This window comes from Durio zibethinus, chromosome 18, assembly GCF_047325235.1.
Source record: "Durio zibethinus cultivar Kanyao isolate XHJ-2024 chromosome 18, ASM4732523v1, whole genome shotgun sequence".
Lineage (NCBI taxonomy): Eukaryota > Viridiplantae > Streptophyta > Magnoliopsida > Malvales > Malvaceae > Durio > Durio zibethinus.
In genome coordinates, this window is record NC_143179.1 from 7,772,186 (window position 1) to 7,789,325 (window position 17,140).

The following is a 17,140-nucleotide window of genomic DNA, read 5'->3' on the forward strand; positions in this document are numbered from 1 at the left end:
AATATTCAATTTGTTCATTTAAGTTATGTCATGTTATTTATATGTATGGAAGATATTTTTTTTAATTAAACAAGTATTCTTAATATATATATATATATAGATGCACGTTATATATCAAACGCATGACTCATGCACAAAATTATTGAACTCTCACTAGCATTAAAAGCGGCTTCCCTTCACACATCACTATCGGAAATGTCGTTTGATAAAGTATTTTTAATATTAAATTTTATAAACATTAAATTTATATTATAAAAATTATTAAAAATGTTACTAAAAATCAGTTTGGAATATAATTATATTATTCTATAATAAAAAACATTAAAATTTGATAAATATTCATTTTGTACATTATTTATTATCATCGCATTTTTTGTTAGTTTAAATAGATCAAATTTTTATCAATAAAACTATAAAATATTTAAAAAATTAATATTTAATATTATACATAAATAATTAATTAATATAATATTTATATCTTTATTTATAATTTAAATATTATATTAAAATTTATTTTTGATATTATTTTATTAAAAAATATGACTATATATTATTTCAAAGATTGTGAAATGACCAAGGTCGCTCAAACTCGAAGAAACAAAATTGATTGCGGAGAGGAAGAAAAATGTGGATGATTTTGCATGCGTGTTAATTGAGTAGGGCACAAGTACCAAAAGGGACCACACCCTGGATATGTCGAAGATAGGAACAATAATTGTCCCAAAGAATATAATAAATGCAGGCTTAATAAAATAATTATGGGTGGCATTTCCAAAGAAGATAACTGGCATCAGTTCAGAAAATATGCGGGCTTCAAAAAAATATTCGACAAATAAAAACAATATCCGGTGGATCCCAAAATTATTTTATCTACCAACCCTAATAGAAACAAAAATCAAAACTCAACTTTGACGGGGTTTAAGGAACAAAAATAGATCGAGAAAACAGTGGGTGAAAAGGAATACAAATGGTAAGCTTTTGTTGTAGACAAATCGGACAGAACTGAAAATAAAATATATAGATAAAATTCAAAAAAATTTTATTGCTTGCCAATAAGAATTTATGTAAATAGTTAAATTTTAAAATTTAGATGCAAATCACTTATATTCGAATATCTATAATTTTTTATTGATAGATAATTTACAAATTAAAAAATATTTTAAAAAATTTATAAATTTTTTTGTGAATTCATTCCTTAACTTTTCAAACAAAAAAAAAGGTGAAATTCATTGAACCTATTTTTTATATGCTAAGTGATAAATAGTTCTCTATCTATTTATTGTTACAAAATTTTGCTAAGTAATACTTAATTAAATGTATTTAAAATAATTATTGAAATATTAATTTTTAATGCATTAAAAATTTTGAGTACATCATCAAACAAGCTGGGTTGGTGGCCTTACATATGTTAAATCTGGTATTGAAAGTAGGGGGCGCCCTGCAAAGATTGCAACTAAGCCCATCAATATGCCCCATTGCGTATTCTCAAACAACCCAAAACCTGAAAAGGAAAGGGGGGCAGAGATTGGATTAGAGTCCAATTGATAGATCATCAGAGTATAGGAAGGGAAACATCAGCTGAGCCCAGCTACAGCCTAAACATCATCCGCCGTTCAATGTAAACGTGATTATTCGTATGTTTGTATGATATGTTAAAATTTATATAATTTATATTAATATAAAAATATAAATATATTTTTTATTTATAAAATTTATTTATAAATGTTAAAAAATTTTAAATTTTATTATTTTTTAATAATATATTTTTATTACATCGTATTTTAAATTATTAAATTATATCCGTATAAACAATAAAAAGAAAAAAGCCAAGCACTTGTTTTTCACAAAACAGTTTTCGCATCACACTGAAATGAACACTGCTATCCCATTATAGCGGCTTGCGAGCCTTCCCCTCCACACCAACTTGCGTCAACTTGCGTTGTTTCCTCTTTTCCTTCTCCAAAGAACAAAACAAAAGAGCAACCCCTCTAAAACAGAATCAGAAACGCAAAGAAAAGCAAATGCAGCTGCTTAACGCCTCCACTCTCCTCCGATGAGATCGAGAGGTGATTCTTTTGTTTTTATCTCTTCCATTTTTTTTTTAAATATATTGTTTAATCTGTTTTTATTTGGTTAGTGCAGAGAATCTCTGATCGGTTTAATTTTAACGTGGCATTAAAGAGATCCTGAGCGAGTCTCGTAATTCGAGCTCCCTGAAACTCTAAATTGTTAATTTCTCTTGTTTTACTCTGTTTTATTAGTATTTCATCGTTTAGTTCTCGAATTCCGACAAATGTAGTTTTAAATGTAATCTTTTTCTTTTTCTTTTTTTCACAGAAGTCTTGTCTTTTGAGAGAATTTCAAAATAACAATGCTGACGTGCATAGCTCTTTCCAAGCAACCCGGTGATGACTCAATGAGTCAACCCGAGGAAATCGACTCTTCCACGACTTCTAGCACTAAGCACAACCAAGCCATTAAATCCCTCACTTCTCAGGTAATTAACTCTGAATTTTAGGAGAAGAGGTTTTCGAGTTCTTTGTTCTTTGTTTGGCTTTAATGAGAGTAGTTTTCTTTTTTCCTGGTGTTTTAGTTGAAGGATATGGCGCTAAAGGCGTCGGGGGCGTACAGACACTGCAACCCCTGCACGGTGCAGAGTCGGTTGAGGAACTCCGGTGGGTCTGACGCGGATTCCCACAAGTTCAGATGTTCGTATCATAGAACCGGGAGTTCAAGCTCGGCGACGCCAAGGACGTGGGGGAAGGAGATGGAACTGAGATTGAGAGGGATATCGAGTTCGAGCGGAGAAGCTACGCCGAAATCGGTGAGCGGGCGCCGAGTCGAATCGATCGTGTTCGTCGAAGAAAGTGAGCCTAAAGAATGGGTGGCCCAGGTGGAGCCCGGCGTGCTTATCACCTTTGTTTCGCTTCCCCGTGGCGGCAACGATATCAAGCGGATACGGTTTAGGTGCGCCCTCATTTTTCTGATTTCCGATTTTTACGGTTCTGATTTGTTTTCAAGGGCTGGATTTTTAGTCGTACGGTTGCAGTTATTTTAGAATTTTTAGTCACTGTTTTGGAAATCGCTTGGAAACTTTAGAATTGAAAAGGACACGTCATCTGTCGGATTTTTTTTTTTCATAAAATTTAGGTGATAGGGGTAGGGGTTGTTTGGATGTCAATGTTGACTGCCTAATATTTTGGTTTGTTAGGGACAAAATCTTTAGATTTAACTATTTATGTATCCTGGTTTATTTTATATTAAAAAGATGTAAAATATATAAATTATTATATTATAATTTGTATATATATTAACTATGAAATATGTTTTTAATTTTTATTAAATTAATATTTGATTTTTATTAAAATTTTAAATATTATTATTTTTAACATGTCATTGTCATATTTAAAATAATTATATCTAAATTCTTTTTAGTAATTGATTCCTTTCTTTTTAATAAATTAATAAATGAAAAGACTTTCTTTTGTAAACCACCTTTTTTTAATCATAAGAAAAAAAATGTAAAATTTACATTTATTTTCCCCAATATATATATATATATATTACATTTAACTTAGCATCCAAATATTGCCTTGCCAACCTCGGAAGGAAAACGAAGAATTTTAGGTGAGGGCCCTACGGTGTAACAGTTGGCTTCACGCCTAATGAAAAGCAATCCTTATAAAAGTCCAAAAGAGAATTAATCCTGCCTTGTCAGTGGTGTCTGGGACAGGATTGATTGTATCATGTTGGGAAGCTTTTTCACCGAGACTTGTCGCCCTGTCGGAGAAGCCTCTTCCTTTTCTTTTCATTCAAAACAAAAAAAATGAATTTCCATTTACGCCTGATTCTCCGAGTCCTTGTTTTCTTCCGACCCATTTCTTTGTCATTTTGCCTGCAAATTAACTAGGGAATTCCCACATCATCTTCCACTCCAGAACTACATGCAAGACAAAAAAAAAAAAGAAGACCTTTTCTAAGCTTATGTTTGCCAACAGACAAAGACCCGACTACAACATTCACCTTTCCATGTTTTCTTCAGGCAGTGACAAGAGGGAGTAGTCATTTTGATCAAGGGCACACTGTTGTTCCCTTCTCATTTGTGACCTTGGCCACATTTGACTTCTGTGCGTGTTTCCACTATAGAAATTGATTTAATAGGTAATTTACTGTATCTTCCATCATCACTTTATATTCATATGATCATATCTGATTTAATGTTTGATGAAGCTACTCATTGGTTTTAGACTCCTGATGCTTTTTCTTTTTGGAAGACTAGACATCCCACTACTTCAAACACAATGATGCCACTTAGAAAATTTTAAATATTCCTCTTACCTAAGGGTGGTTGTTAGCTTTTTTATGATCCAAAGTAAGAGGGGAAATGCTTAGTCAAAAGATGTTTGTAAGACAATCCAATGGCCCAATATATAATTAAAATTTTTCTTTCACATTAAAGATGATAATGCAATTATATTGGTCATGGTTGAGTTTTCAAGTCATTGATTTGTGAAAAAGGTAATAGCATGTTTGTGAAATTAGGACTTCCAAATATGAGGACACAAATTTTATCTTCCATTTATGATAATTTTGACCAAAAATTGTGCTTTATGTAACTAATATGTCACCCTGTTTTCTAAAGCAATCATTCCATGTTTTTAGCGCATGCATAACATGAATCACTAATTTCTAATTTCTGGTATCCTAATCTCGTGAACATCAGGAGTGCTGAATTACAGTTTATTTTCTTTGACTAGTCGGGAAATGTTTAACAAATGGCAAGCTCAGAGATGGTGGGCAGAGAATTATGACACGGTCATGGAACTTTACAATGTCCAGAGGTTTAACCGCCAGGCATTTCCATTACCAACACCCCGACGATCTGAAGATGAGGCAAGTTCTTCGCCTGTTGGTTGCTGAACGTACTGTGAATGAGCTGCACCTATTCAATGCCCTGCAGTAATACTGTGATGAACTGAATTTAGACTGTTGCAATGCAATGTCCATGTATGTTTTTGTTATTTTTCAATGTTAATAATATGATTCTTTTGATTTCTTACAGAGCTTAAAAATGGAATCAGCAGAAGAAAGCCCAGTAACACCACCATTGACTAGAGAACGCTTACCTCGTAATTTATATCATCCAACAGGGATGGTCATGGGCTACTCATCCTCAGACTCACATGATCAGCCCCCAATGCAGTGCCGGCATTATTGTGACTCTGGTCTTACCTCAACCCCAAAACTTTCCAGTATTAGTGGTGCCAAGACAGAGACATCATCAATGGATGCCTCTATGAGGAGCAGCTCATCAAGAGAGGCTGATCGCTCAGGAGAGCTATCCATCAGTAATGCCAGTGATCTTGAGAATGAGTGGGTTGAACAAGATGAACCAGGGGTTTACATTACTGTCAGAGCCTTGCCAGGGGGAAAAAGGGAGCTTAGGCGAGTTAGATTCAGGTAAGGTTTTTGACATTCTTTAACGTCAGTGATTGTTGGTTTGCCATAAAATAACCAATATTTGAACAGGACCATGATTACTGATAGAGAAATGTGCTTGTGTGAAGTTATCAGCCCCAACCATCAAACTGTTCTTGGCACCTAACATCTTAGAAAACTTGCGGTATCTCATAGTGGTGGATATAGCAGGTTGCAGTTTGATTCTTGCAGTCACTGCGAGTGAATCATACAAGCTACATCTAAATCAAATTTAGATTAGTTCATATGCCTAATCTTTTCATTCCCTAAGTTTAATAACAATTGCACTACTCTTGTTGCTAGTTGAAATCCAGGTTTTGATATCTCCCTTTGTCTCCAGTACACCAGTGGCTGGCATCTTTATGTTGGATGTTACCCACTGATGGAACCTTTAACCAAACAAAGCCTCTCTCTAATTTAGTTGGCAAACAGACTGATGAAATTTTATTTGATGGCCTTTCCTTGCAGTTTCTGACTATGATCGAATGTGATCTAACTTGCAGTCTACTTTTCAGTGACTGGCATACTTTCTAGATTCATTAACTCCACTGTAGAGATTGTTACATATCAAATGACCAGGCAGTTTGCTGTCATTGGCAAAGTCTTTCTGTTTAATTGAATTATATTAGAAGTCTTAATTTGGTTTGATAAGCTCAATTGCTGAGAACATGACCAAGGCATAAGCTGCATTATCTTTTCTCCTTTTTTACCAAAAAGGGAAGGCAGTTGGTTAAAAGTTAAAAACACCTAAGCATTGAATATTCATTAGAAATGCTCCAAAAAGCCATTTTTTCCGTGGATTTAACTTCATTTTTAGGTTGATGGGTCCAGCACAAGTCAATACTATAACTGAGGTCCACCTTAGAAACAATTATGATTTGAATTACTGTTTATCAGAAACAGGTTTATTAGCTGTAAATCTTTTTTGACAACATCATTACCGAGTCGCTAATCCTGCTTTCACGAACAATTTTACTCCCATGACGAGGCAAATCTGTAACTACAGCCTAATATAATTTCTTTTTGGCCTTTCATTTAGCCGATCCCAGAGTTATGGGATATAAGGCTTAGTTTGTCGTTGTTGTTATTGTTGCCAAGGCAAATCTACCGTGAAGCTGATACTGAAGAAATGCAATCTGTCTTTCATTTCCATCACTTTTATCTTAAAATTGACTGGATTCCTCACTTTACCCCCTATGTCATGCAGCCGAGAAAGATTCGGAGAGATTCATGCTAGGCTGTGGTGGGAAGAGAACCGAGCCAGGATACACGAACAATACTTGTAATTAAGCAAAACAAAGGTGGCTATAGCTGTCTTCTGGCGCTTTTCTAAATTGTGGGGGTGTGTATTTTCTCATTTCTTCTGCCATACTTGTAGAATCTCTTCTACAGCAGGTGCTACTGGCTACTGGCACCTGTTCCTATTTGGGCAGCCAAGTTTTTCCAGCTCTAGAAATATGATGCGGGGATTTTATATTAGTAGTTTCTTAAAAAAGTGTTGATGGATAAAGAGCATCAACTGTGTATTTGGGTGGTGGTGAGAAAGGAAATCGATATCAATGAAAGAATGTGTTTTCTCCTTTATCATGCTGCCAGCTACCTACATGGACAACCAAAGACTTGAAGACACCTTCAGCTTAGGTGTGACATATATTATAGTACAAATTTAGTGATGGAAAACGTGTAAACCACCAGATTAAATGCTTAGGAAGAGCTCAGGCAAAGTAAAAGTCAAACACATCAACAATATTTTTCATTTTAGAAGGAAGTTTTCCTTATTCACAATGTTTGTGTAAAATGTAAAATCTTGGCCTATATGCACCCGTCAACCATTTGAAATCTCTTTTAGTTTTAAAACTTAGCCCAACATAACAGTCCAGGAGCATTAACTTTCAATTAAGATTTTATTTGAATGAATGATAAAATTAAAAATAATAATTATTATTATTATAATTATGATTAAAAAATTTTAATGAAAATTTTATATTGAATAAATCTTACTAAAATATATCTTTAAATTTAATTATTGATACAGTAAGTAATTAGATCGTATCAGCTGGACTTGATCATTCATGTTTACGGTCTTGGGCCTAATTCTTTTGCGGAAATTTGCCAATTATATCAGGTTCTTAGTTTTGACGCCACCAAAAACTCCAAAACAATGAAAAAGGTCGGTACTGGGAATACATCCAAATTAATAATAATAGTCTAAATTTTAACATAAAAATAAAAATATTTATATTTATATCACGTTTGTTTACACAAATTAAAACATAATAACTTTTATATTTTATACATATTTAATATAAAATAAATACAATGGACATATCGCAAGAACGAGGCAATTTAGGCTTCTTAAAACTTAGCAGTTTGTATTGCTTATTGGTTCAATTTGAATGCATCTCCCTCCGTACATCTTTTTTTTTTTCCTTTCAAATTAAATGAAGAAAAAGGTCTCTCTCCCCTCTGTAATCTGTCCTTGGCCACAAAATGAGGGTTGGAATCAGACACTTGCAATCTCTCAAGTTCCGTCCTCATCAATGCACAAAGCTGATGGATTTTGCTTTCGTTTTTTCTGATTCAGGTGGTAAAAACTCTGTGACAACAATTACTCCGAAAAAGTGAAAGGTGAAAATGACCTGACATTAGCACTTCATTGATTTCTGATTGGCTACGGGCTGACAATTAACCCCAAAGAAAAGAATTTAAATTCATTCCCAACCAAAAGACCCCTAGTAAAATTTCCACCCGCACGCGTGGCAATCTCCAATCCTCTCTCTTTTCTGCTTCAAGCTTATCTATGTTTATGCTGTACCATACACAATCAGACACAATACCGAAGTAGAGAAAACCAAACAAACCAATCCAGTTCATAGTGAGGAAATTTCTATTTCTATTTGTGTTCAGTATTCACATGCATTCTAAATGCATTCTACTTAATGTGTCTTTGCAGCTTTTGACACTCTCGAAGCAGACACTAAAGCTCTTTGCCATTCTTTTGTTTTCCTTCTTTAATCTCATTCCTCTGTTTTTTCCCTGTATAAATTTCTGTTTCCTCTGTTCTTCCTTTGTGTGTGTGTAAAAAATATGCATAGAAGAGAGAGTTCGGTGATAGAAGCTACGGTTCCTCAAAGAAGAAGAAGAACCTCTTCTTTCTCTTCAAGTCTTCTTGATGCTATTTACCGTTCCATGGATAAATCAACTAATGGAGATGAAGCAACATTGTGCCATTACAGGGAAACAAAAACAACCCTTGTTCAGAATCAGAACAATGCTTCTTTGGAAGAAGAGAGAAAGGTTTCATGTCTTCGACGGGCTATTATGATTGAGAACTGGGTTGAGAAGCAGAGTAGTTATGGCTCAGCTGTGCATTTCAACTCAACTTCAAGTTCCTCGGATTCAAGCAGTGGAGGAATCTTCTCATCATCCGAAGCTGAGTCAAGTTACAAGGAGAAAGAAACAAGATCGACACCGGCTACACTGGACAAGTCTTTGCAGTTTGAGCCAAGAAACTTTGAAAACAATCAACAAAAGGCCAAGCGTGAAGGTGGTGGGTTCACAAAGACCAAAATGAAAGCTTTGAAAATCTATGGTGAATTGAAGAAAGTGAAGCAGCCCATTTCTCCTGGTGGTCGTATCACAAAATTTTTAAACTCCATTTTCAATGCTAATGCTAAGAAAGTGAAGATGTGCTCCGTTGGGGTTTCGGACGATGTAAGTTTTGAAAGCAAATCAAAATCAACATGCTCATCAGCCACTTCATTTTCCAGGTCTTGTTTGAGCAAAACACATTCTTCAAGAGGCAAGAAAATGTCAGTTAGATTTTGTCCAGCTAGTGTCATTGTTGATGAAGATTGTAAACCTTGTGGCCATTTGCCCACTTCAACTGTTCAAAAGAATGTCAAAAGTTCTTCAAGAAAAGAGGAGCTGAAGAATTTTGTCAAGGAGAAAGAATCAGGAGTTAGCAATAAAGCAAGAGATTATCGAAAGAGTTATCAAAGGAGGGGTACTGGTAAATTGGATTTGAGAGCCTTTGTTGATGATTATGAGGATGAGGATGAAGAGGATGATGATGCTTTGAGTTGTTCAAGCTCTGATCTTTTTGAGTTGGATCATCTTATTGGAATTGGAAGGTATAGAGAGGAGCTGCCAGTGTATGAAACCACTAGTTTGAAAACTAATCAAGCCATTGCTAATGGCTTCATATTGTAGCTCATTATCTTCTTTCAAATTGTAATTAATGGTTTGGGGGATTCAAATTGAAAATTCAAGTTATTTTTTCTTCTGATAAAGATGATGATGATGATTCTCTATGTTTGATAAGCTTTGAGAAAACAAAAATCAGTCTAAGATGCTGAAAATTAAAGTGTTTGAAGAGTGAAGATTCCATGTTACTTTTTCACACAGTGAACCGTTAAAGCAATACCAAAAAAAAAAGGTGAAAAAGGAAAAGCAAACACAAATCTTCTCCCCGCGAGAGAAGGGAGAAAGTGAAAACTCTTTGCTTTTTCACTGGCTTAAGCACATGGCCTCAATATCCCAACATAAATTAGTTCCCCTTTGGAGTCACAGAATAAAAAATTTCCATGCTTGGATTTCTTTTATGCCTCCTGTTTCTCTGGTTGAAGATATCCTTGGCTATCACGTTGAATATGGACTTTGAATTCTGAAAGAGTAGACAAAGGGACAGCCGATGCTTGCCATAGCCAACTGTTTGAGTTCCATAAATTCTGTCTGTCTCACCTTGTACTTGCACTATCATAAACAGAATGGAATCTCAAGGATTTATGTCTGTTAGAGTTGTTGGTGGGTGGGGATATTCTTTCTTGATTTGGTGGGATAAGGCTAACAGCTTAGAATATTATTAGAGACATCTTTAAGTAAGATGTAAGAACTATAGGTAAAAGATAAAGTCAGACCAGATAAAGATAACCATCTTCATTTTAAGACATGTAGTTATATTTAGACTTAATAATTTAAAATAAAATTTGATGCCATAAGATGAAAATAATATAAAAATTAATAAAATAAAAATGACACGGTTTAAAATTTTAATAAAAATCATATGAGTTAAATAAAAAAATATATGTTTCATATTTTTTATGTCAATATGAATTATGATATATAATTTTTATGTAAAATATGATATAAACACATAAATTATTAATATCTTACACAACACGAATATGTGAATTACCGGTTTTACTTTTATCCTTCCATCAGCCAGATTTTATACAAATTTATTTCCTTGACAAATAGATTCATGTCTTACAAGTTTAGGATGTTAAAAAAAGAAAAGGGTTTTCCAAGGTGAATTCATTTGCTCAAGATTGGAAAACCAAATGACTGATGCAGTTGATACATTATCTGGTGTGGATTTTTACTGATATGGAACTCAATTATGGTGTGATCAAACTTCAATCAGAAGAAAATTGCAATCTATCAATTATATAGATGTCCAAATGCCAAATTAAACTGATGAATGATGCTAAACCTTTGCAGACAAGTAGGGTCACACATGAGGAATCTCAGTAGTCAAAATACAGCAGGATCAGAGATGATGGCTAAAATCCAAACAAACTTTTGCACCAGATGAAAAACAATAAAAAAAAATTTTGTGAGCAACCATGTATTCTTTGGGATGAAATGGGACAGCAGAGGCTGGCCACCATCGTTGACTTGGTTACCAAAAGAAGAGAAAAACCCCATCCCAAAGACGAGAAAAAAATTGGGAAACAATGGAGAAAATCCGGAAAGCAAAAACTCTCTTTCCACTTGAGAATGGTGGGAACATTTATTAACAATAATACATGTGTCATCCTCGACCTTGTTCGATCGAGATGTTTTAAAGAAGACTTTGAAAATAAAGATAGAGAATCAAATGATCCCTTTCAGCATGTCACAGCCCTCTCTTTATCATTAATGACGTGCGATGATTTGAAAATAACCTTCATTTGATGACCTTTTTCTGTTTCTTTCGTATAATTGAAACTAGAAATTAACCTATTTCTGTTCCTCCCATACAGGCCACCACTTCAAGGCAGCAGTAATCCTTTCCTGAGGAGTTCTCATAGGCAAATTACTTTTCCTTTTTAATGATTTTTTTAAATGAAATCATAAAATTTTCAAGTTAAAATGTATTTGCTGAGTATGGATTTGATTTTCACGTTAAGATCGAATTTACAATGAAAACAGGTTGAATCCTTCTGTTTAAAGATAAAAAAAAAATGTGAAATTTGAATGAAAAATTAAAATTAAAATACATAAAACCTATTATTATATCAATAATAATGTATCAGTCAAATCAGATGTTATCATATGGCCAACAAATTAGAGATGCAAATCCAAAACCCATTTGGTTCAACACTTTTTAACTTGGCTTAAAATCAATAATTTGGCAGTACTACGAGTAGTAAACAGTAAATATTTGAATGACAGCACAAAAGGTGCAATATTCAGGAATTACTTTGTGTTAAAGCTAACAATAATTTCAAATGGGCCCTCCGTGTCTGAGTCCAAGGCATCTGGTCTGCTTCCTGTAGCTGGCAAGCCCACTTACGAGGGCGTGAATTACAATAAATGAGAGTAAGACAACAGAGCCGCACGTGACAGCCTGCCCCTCTTCTTTTTACAAAGCTTGGCCATGAAGCGCACGTGTTCTACGGTTTAATGGATTATTTTAAGGTTCAGAAATCAAAATAAATAAAAAAAGCAGCTTTCAATTTTAAAAATGCAAGAGAGGTACGTAGGAAACAGAGTGTGTTTTCCCCGCGTGGGTATAATCTTTTAAAGCTCAAATGGCTGTCAGAGCAAAAAAGACGCGGTTTCTGTATTTTATGTACCTGGAAAACCCCCCACTCGCTTGCAGGATGTCGATGATGGCACGCTCTTGGAGTTTGGACCGTTTGATTCATCCTTGGTTTTGGCTCTTTTGCAGCCCAAAAGGTGAGTTTCCAAAGTGAAATTTTTGCTTTAAAGAGTTCAAATACTTTTCTTTATTTGAAGACAAACAGATTCAAACAGTTTCTCCAACAAGTCATTTTTAAGAGTTATATTCAATAAATTTTTTTTTCTATATTCAAGCTATGATTTATTTTGTATTAAAATGTATTTAATTGTTTGAAAAAAAAATGTAGTTAGCATTTCCAAAAAAATTGCTTAATTGGCTTTTTTTCTTTCATCAGCCTACATCTTATATTAGTTAATTTATTTTATAATATAAAAAATTGTTTAATCCAAAATCAATTAAAATTAAAAAGTTCGTCATGTTGTGGTTTGTTAATTGATTGGAATAAAGTTTTTTTTTTTCTGGTTTTACCTATCAATTTATAATTTCCAAATATATTTTACTCATTTATCATCAACTTCGAACATCTGAAAAATAAATTTAACTAAATATTTTTATTTATTAAAACTGATTTTGAAACTTTGAAAAGAAAAAGAAAAAAAAATTTATCTTCGAATATGGTCCTATGGGCTGAAAAACTCGGATAGTATAGCTCACAGCCCATTTATGTACCAAACAAAGACCAGAGATCAGAGAGCCGACCAAAACAAAAAAAAAAAAAAATTGTCTTCGCGACCGAGCGACCAAACCTCCTCGAACAAGCAATCTCTCCCCAAATCCAACCAGCGCAGCGACAACACGCGTTTTGTATCAGACCGGATCATAGCAGTCTCCCACCACTTCGTTTTCAGACAGCTTTCATAGCGTCTGTCGAACATGAGTTTCCTCTTTGGCAAGAGAAAAACTCCCGCAGGTATTTTTTTTTTTAATTTTTTAAATAATTAAAGTTTGTATTAATATGGAAAAACAGTCTACGATAAAGTGATTCCATATAGAGGGTTTATGTAATTGGATAATTAAGTGATTAAAACAGTAGTTGATTGATTTTTGTTGATAATTATTTTTGGAAATCGAATAAATCTTTATTACGATTTTCGATATGGAATGCTAAAATTCTGTTAATTTTAGAAACATTTGTGAGCTATGGTCTAAATTCATGTTTTATTCTTGTGAAAGATGCAAGCAAACAGAATTATGTGGGTTCTGCATTGTATGTTGTGGGTTAAATGGTGTTCATGTTTTCTGTTGTTGCCGGGTTCCGGAGGTGTTTAGGCAGTGATTTTGGATGGTTTGGATTAAATGCTGTTGGTTGTTTTTTATTGAGATATTGGGAAATGTCTGAAAGAATTGATGGTTTTTTATTTCAGAGCTTCTGCGGGAAAATAAGAGGATGCTGGACAAATCTATCAGAGAGATAGAGAGGGAGAGGCAAGGTCTACAGGCCCAAGAGAAGAAACTGATTGCAGAGATGAAGAAAAGTGCAAAGCAAGGCCAGATGGTGTGTTATATTTTTTTGTCATTTGGTGTGATTCAGTGCTTGATTACTCTGTTTTTATGTGTGTGCGGCATGTTTGCAAGGATTAGTTTGACTTATTTGTGATCTTACACTAGCACTTTCAAGATAGACATCATGCAATTTCTATGAAAATTTTGATGTGCTTTTTTTCTTCTTCCCCATTTTAAACAAAATGCATCAATTATACACGTCATAGTTTGCACTTTTGGCATTTTGGCTGCTTGAGTTATGTGTATGTCTATGTTGTTTCATATTAGTGGAGTGATGCAATCATTTCTTTTCTCATTGTGCTTCAAGATTGTATTTTCCATCTCTCCTCTTGTGGAACTAGGTTTCCTATTACTACTGCACTTGGGCTTCCTTTCTCACCCGCTCTACATCCTCAAAATATTTTGATTGATGGAATCTTATTTCAGGGAGCTGTAAAGGTTATGGCAAAAGACCTTATCCGAACACGACATCAGATTGAAAAGTTTTATAAGCTTAAATCGCAGCTGCAGGGCGTATCTCTTAGAATTCAAGTATGTATTTTTATCTATCCATTTTATCTCTGTGTCAATGACTTGAACTGTGATGCTTGGTAAGTAGGTGGAAGTCAGCAGATATAACTATTTAGGGGGCTAGTGTAGGAAGGCTTGAAATATGGCCTGCTCCATGCATAGGAATAACTATGACTTTATTTTGTTTGCCAAAATTTAAAAAAAAAAAAAGAAGATAAGTTGGAAGATCATCTAGCTCTATTCTCATCTGAAAATGTTATTAAGAGTTGGAAGATAAATACTTAAAATTGAGCAGTCACCAAGTGTGATAAGGAGAAATAATTTATCTGCTGGTTGTCTGTGGCAGAGGATAAACAAATCGTATGAGCTAGCTGAATTCTAAGCCCTAGGCTACATGAAGTACATTTCAAGAATTGAAGCCTTATAAATTTTACAAGTTAATTGCAACTTTTGATGTTATGGCCAACGTATTGTAAAGTTTAAATCATGACTAATTTTCTGAATGACTTTCAGACATTGAAATCAACACAAGCAATGGGCGAGGCAATGAAAGGTGTGACAAAGGCAATGGGCAAGATGAACAGGCAGATGAACTTGCCATCCTTGCAGAAAATTATGCAAGAATTTGAGAGACAAAATGAGAAGATGGAGATGGTGACTGAGGTGATGGGTGATGCAATTGATGATGCTTTGGAGGGGGATGAGGAAGAGGAGGAAACTGAAGAACTTGTGAACCAGGTTCTTGACGAGATTGGAATTGACATCAATCAAGAGGTACTATTGTCACCATTTCTTTTCAACATAGGCACATAGCTTGAATAAGCTGCATTTTTTGCCCAAAGTAAGTTGTTAAGATGTGCTAACTCCAGTTACTTTGATCTGATTCACAGCTTGTAAATGCACCATCAGCTTCTGTTGCGGCACCAGCTGCAAAGAGTAAGGTTGCACAGGCAGAAGCTACTGGGAATGATGACAGTGGGATAGATATTGACTTACAGGCAAGGTTAGACAATTTGAGAAGGATGTAGTAGTTATGCCTAATTACTTCGGTATAATGTAGACATCACCTCTATGTTGGAACGTGAAAGTGCATTTGGATTGTAAGATTTGGGATAACTGTGCTGGAGTTTATTAATTCAGGATCTGAAATACGTGGAAATTACGATAAATTACTTTTTGTAAATTTATACATGCTTGGTGAATTCACCACTATGTTTCGATGACAAACCAGAGAATGATCCACAGATGCACAACAAAGCGGGCAACTACAATGAGAATACAGCCACGTATTTATACCGGGGCATGACAAGAATGCTTGCACCTTGGTAAGCAAACTGCAAATTCATATTCTCCACTGGGGTCTTGAGGTCCCATGTTGCTGCTTTCCTTACTCTACCTGAAACTTTGAAGCAAGTTCCTGCTTTGGTTTTCAAAACTCTGGCTGGCCGTGATTTCTGCAAGCCTGCTACGTCTCTGCCTGGACTGCTCAGGCACTGCGTGCACCACCAGATATGATTTATAAGGTTGTAGTATATAGTTAGCACGATAGCAGCTGTTCCCACGAGCAGTTCGTAATAAAGCATAGTTTGATTTGACCTTGGAGAAAGGGTAAGGGAAGAAGGGCCGGGAGTGTCTCCCATGTTGGAAAAAAAAAAAAAAAGGGTTTTTCAGATTTGTCTAAGGATTTACGTAAGAGTTGAAGATTATATGTAGTTGGCATATAAAAAAAAACTTGTAGTTAATCTAAAAGCCAAGCCTTGGTTGGTATGCAGTCCTGAAGAAAATGTTGCATAAAATCTTTGGCCAAAAAGAATGATTGATTGGGGGAGGGGATTATGCCTCGAACCTGAGCAACCTTTCAAGTGCGGAATCAATATGCCGTTGAGCCAAATGCTCATGCTCTTTATCTTTCTCATTTCTTGGCCTATGCTCAATTGGAAAAATAGTTTGGTGTAGGAATTCTATGGATGATCCAACCATGCATGAGTTAAGAGATCAATGATCAGTTCTCCCATAAGTATATAATAGTCGAGTTCTCAAGTCCTAAAAGGAAGATGGCCCAGCCATTTGATTTCATTTGAGAGGGTGGGTCGATCCTCATTGTATTTGTATGTATAAAAAAAAAGGATTATATACAAAAGTGCCATTAACTTATGTCGTGTTTCTGCCTGCATTAAACTCCATCACCACCTTTCTGTTTTCGCCTATTTATTTTTGAACCAAGCATTTAACTACTTATATTTGTTTCTGGTTTTGGGAATTATGATATTGAAACAATATTCCAGTAGGCCCTAGCAGGGGCGCTGCGTGGTGTATAAACCAGGGTAAGGGAAAGAGAGAAGTGAGTTGTAAATTTTTTCGTAATTCAACATTGTAGGAATTTTCTCCGATATAAGACGCTGGATATCTAATGAATTGTGTCTCAGAATTTATTTATTAAAAATTGCATCTGAATAATTATGTTTGTACAAATAAATACTTATTTGGATAATTATATTTATAGAAATAAATATATATTTAGATAATTATGTCTATACAAAAATATATTAATTTAGATTGTCATGTTTATACAATGAGACATCTAATTAATTATTAATATATATTTTTTTATTTTTGTCATAATGGATTGATTTTATTAGAGCAAAATACAATCAAATCACTAAATTTTATTATATCTTTTAGATTTATACGTCATAATCTTTTTTATATAAAGTGTTTTAAGATCTAAAATAAATCAAAAGTAGGTCAGGAGTAATCTATTACCCTTTCTTTTCCCTCAAGTTTTCCTAAAATAAAAAC

The 17,140-nt window shown here is 34.4% G+C and overlaps 3 protein-coding genes across 5 annotated transcripts; all 3 read left to right on the forward strand.

The window, feature by feature from the left end:
* Positions 1 to 1,861: 1,861 nt before the first annotated feature.
* On the forward strand, positions 1,862 to 7,061 carry LOC111300375 (protein Brevis radix-like 4). 3 transcript variants are annotated; one of them, XM_089747226.1, is made up of 7 exons: positions 1,862 to 2,066; positions 2,143 to 2,228; positions 2,338 to 2,497; positions 2,594 to 2,967; positions 4,758 to 4,893; positions 5,063 to 5,460; positions 6,686 to 7,061. In XM_089747226.1, the coding sequence occupies exons 3-7, from the start codon at positions 2,372 to 2,374 to the stop codon at positions 6,762 to 6,764; spliced, it is 1,113 nt and encodes a 370-aa protein (XP_089603352.1). In that variant the 5' UTR covers positions 1,862 to 2,066; positions 2,143 to 2,228; positions 2,338 to 2,371; the 3' UTR covers positions 6,765 to 7,061. The 3 variants fall into 3 exon arrangements, with proteins under 3 accessions (XP_089603352.1, XP_022751747.2, XP_022751745.2); XM_022896012.2 differs by having other exon boundaries at positions 2,143 to 2,199; XM_022896010.2 differs by lacking the exon at positions 2,143 to 2,228.
* An 852-nt stretch (positions 7,062 to 7,913) lies between these two features.
* LOC111300376 (protein BIG GRAIN 1-like B) lies at positions 7,914 to 9,725 on the forward strand. The gene has a single exon (XM_022896013.2). It carries the CDS (start codon positions 8,566 to 8,568, stop codon positions 9,688 to 9,690), a length of 1,125 nt encoding a protein of 374 aa, XP_022751748.2. The 5' UTR covers positions 7,914 to 8,565; the 3' UTR covers positions 9,691 to 9,725.
* A 3,195-nt stretch (positions 9,726 to 12,920) lies between these two features.
* On the forward strand, positions 12,921 to 15,568 carry LOC111299178 (vacuolar protein sorting-associated protein 2 homolog 1-like). Its single transcript, XM_022894219.2, has 5 exons — positions 12,921 to 13,238; positions 13,693 to 13,823; positions 14,258 to 14,362; positions 14,855 to 15,115; positions 15,232 to 15,568. Exons 1-5 carry the CDS (start codon positions 13,202 to 13,204, stop codon positions 15,367 to 15,369), a joined length of 672 nt encoding a protein of 223 aa, XP_022749954.1. The 5' UTR covers positions 12,921 to 13,201; the 3' UTR covers positions 15,370 to 15,568.
* The last annotated feature ends 1,572 nt before the right edge of the window (positions 15,569 to 17,140 follow it).

Excerpts from the sequence above, each read along its gene's own strand:
- LOC111300375 (XM_089747226.1), top strand. The coding sequence starts at position 2,372 with ATGCTGACGTGCATAGCTCTTTCCAAGCAACCCGGTGATGACTCAATG. Across the intron at positions 2,498-2,593 it reads TTAAATCCCTCACTTCTCAG|TTGAAGGATATGGCGCTAAA; the intron begins GTAATTAACTCT and ends CTGGTGTTTTAG. Across the intron at positions 2,968-4,757 it reads ATCAAGCGGATACGGTTTAG|TCGGGAAATGTTTAACAAAT; the intron begins GTGCGCCCTCAT and ends TTCTTTGACTAG.
- LOC111300376 (XM_022896013.2), top strand. The coding sequence starts at position 8,566 with ATGCATAGAAGAGAGAGTTCGGTGATAGAAGCTACGGTTCCTCAAAGA.
- LOC111299178 (XM_022894219.2), top strand. The coding sequence starts at position 13,202 with ATGAGTTTCCTCTTTGGCAAGAGAAAAACTCCCGCAG. Across the intron at positions 13,239-13,692 it reads CAAGAGAAAAACTCCCGCAG|AGCTTCTGCGGGAAAATAAG; the intron begins GTATTTTTTTTT and ends TTTTTATTTCAG. Across the intron at positions 14,363-14,854 it reads GCGTATCTCTTAGAATTCAA|ACATTGAAATCAACACAAGC; the intron begins GTATGTATTTTT and ends AATGACTTTCAG.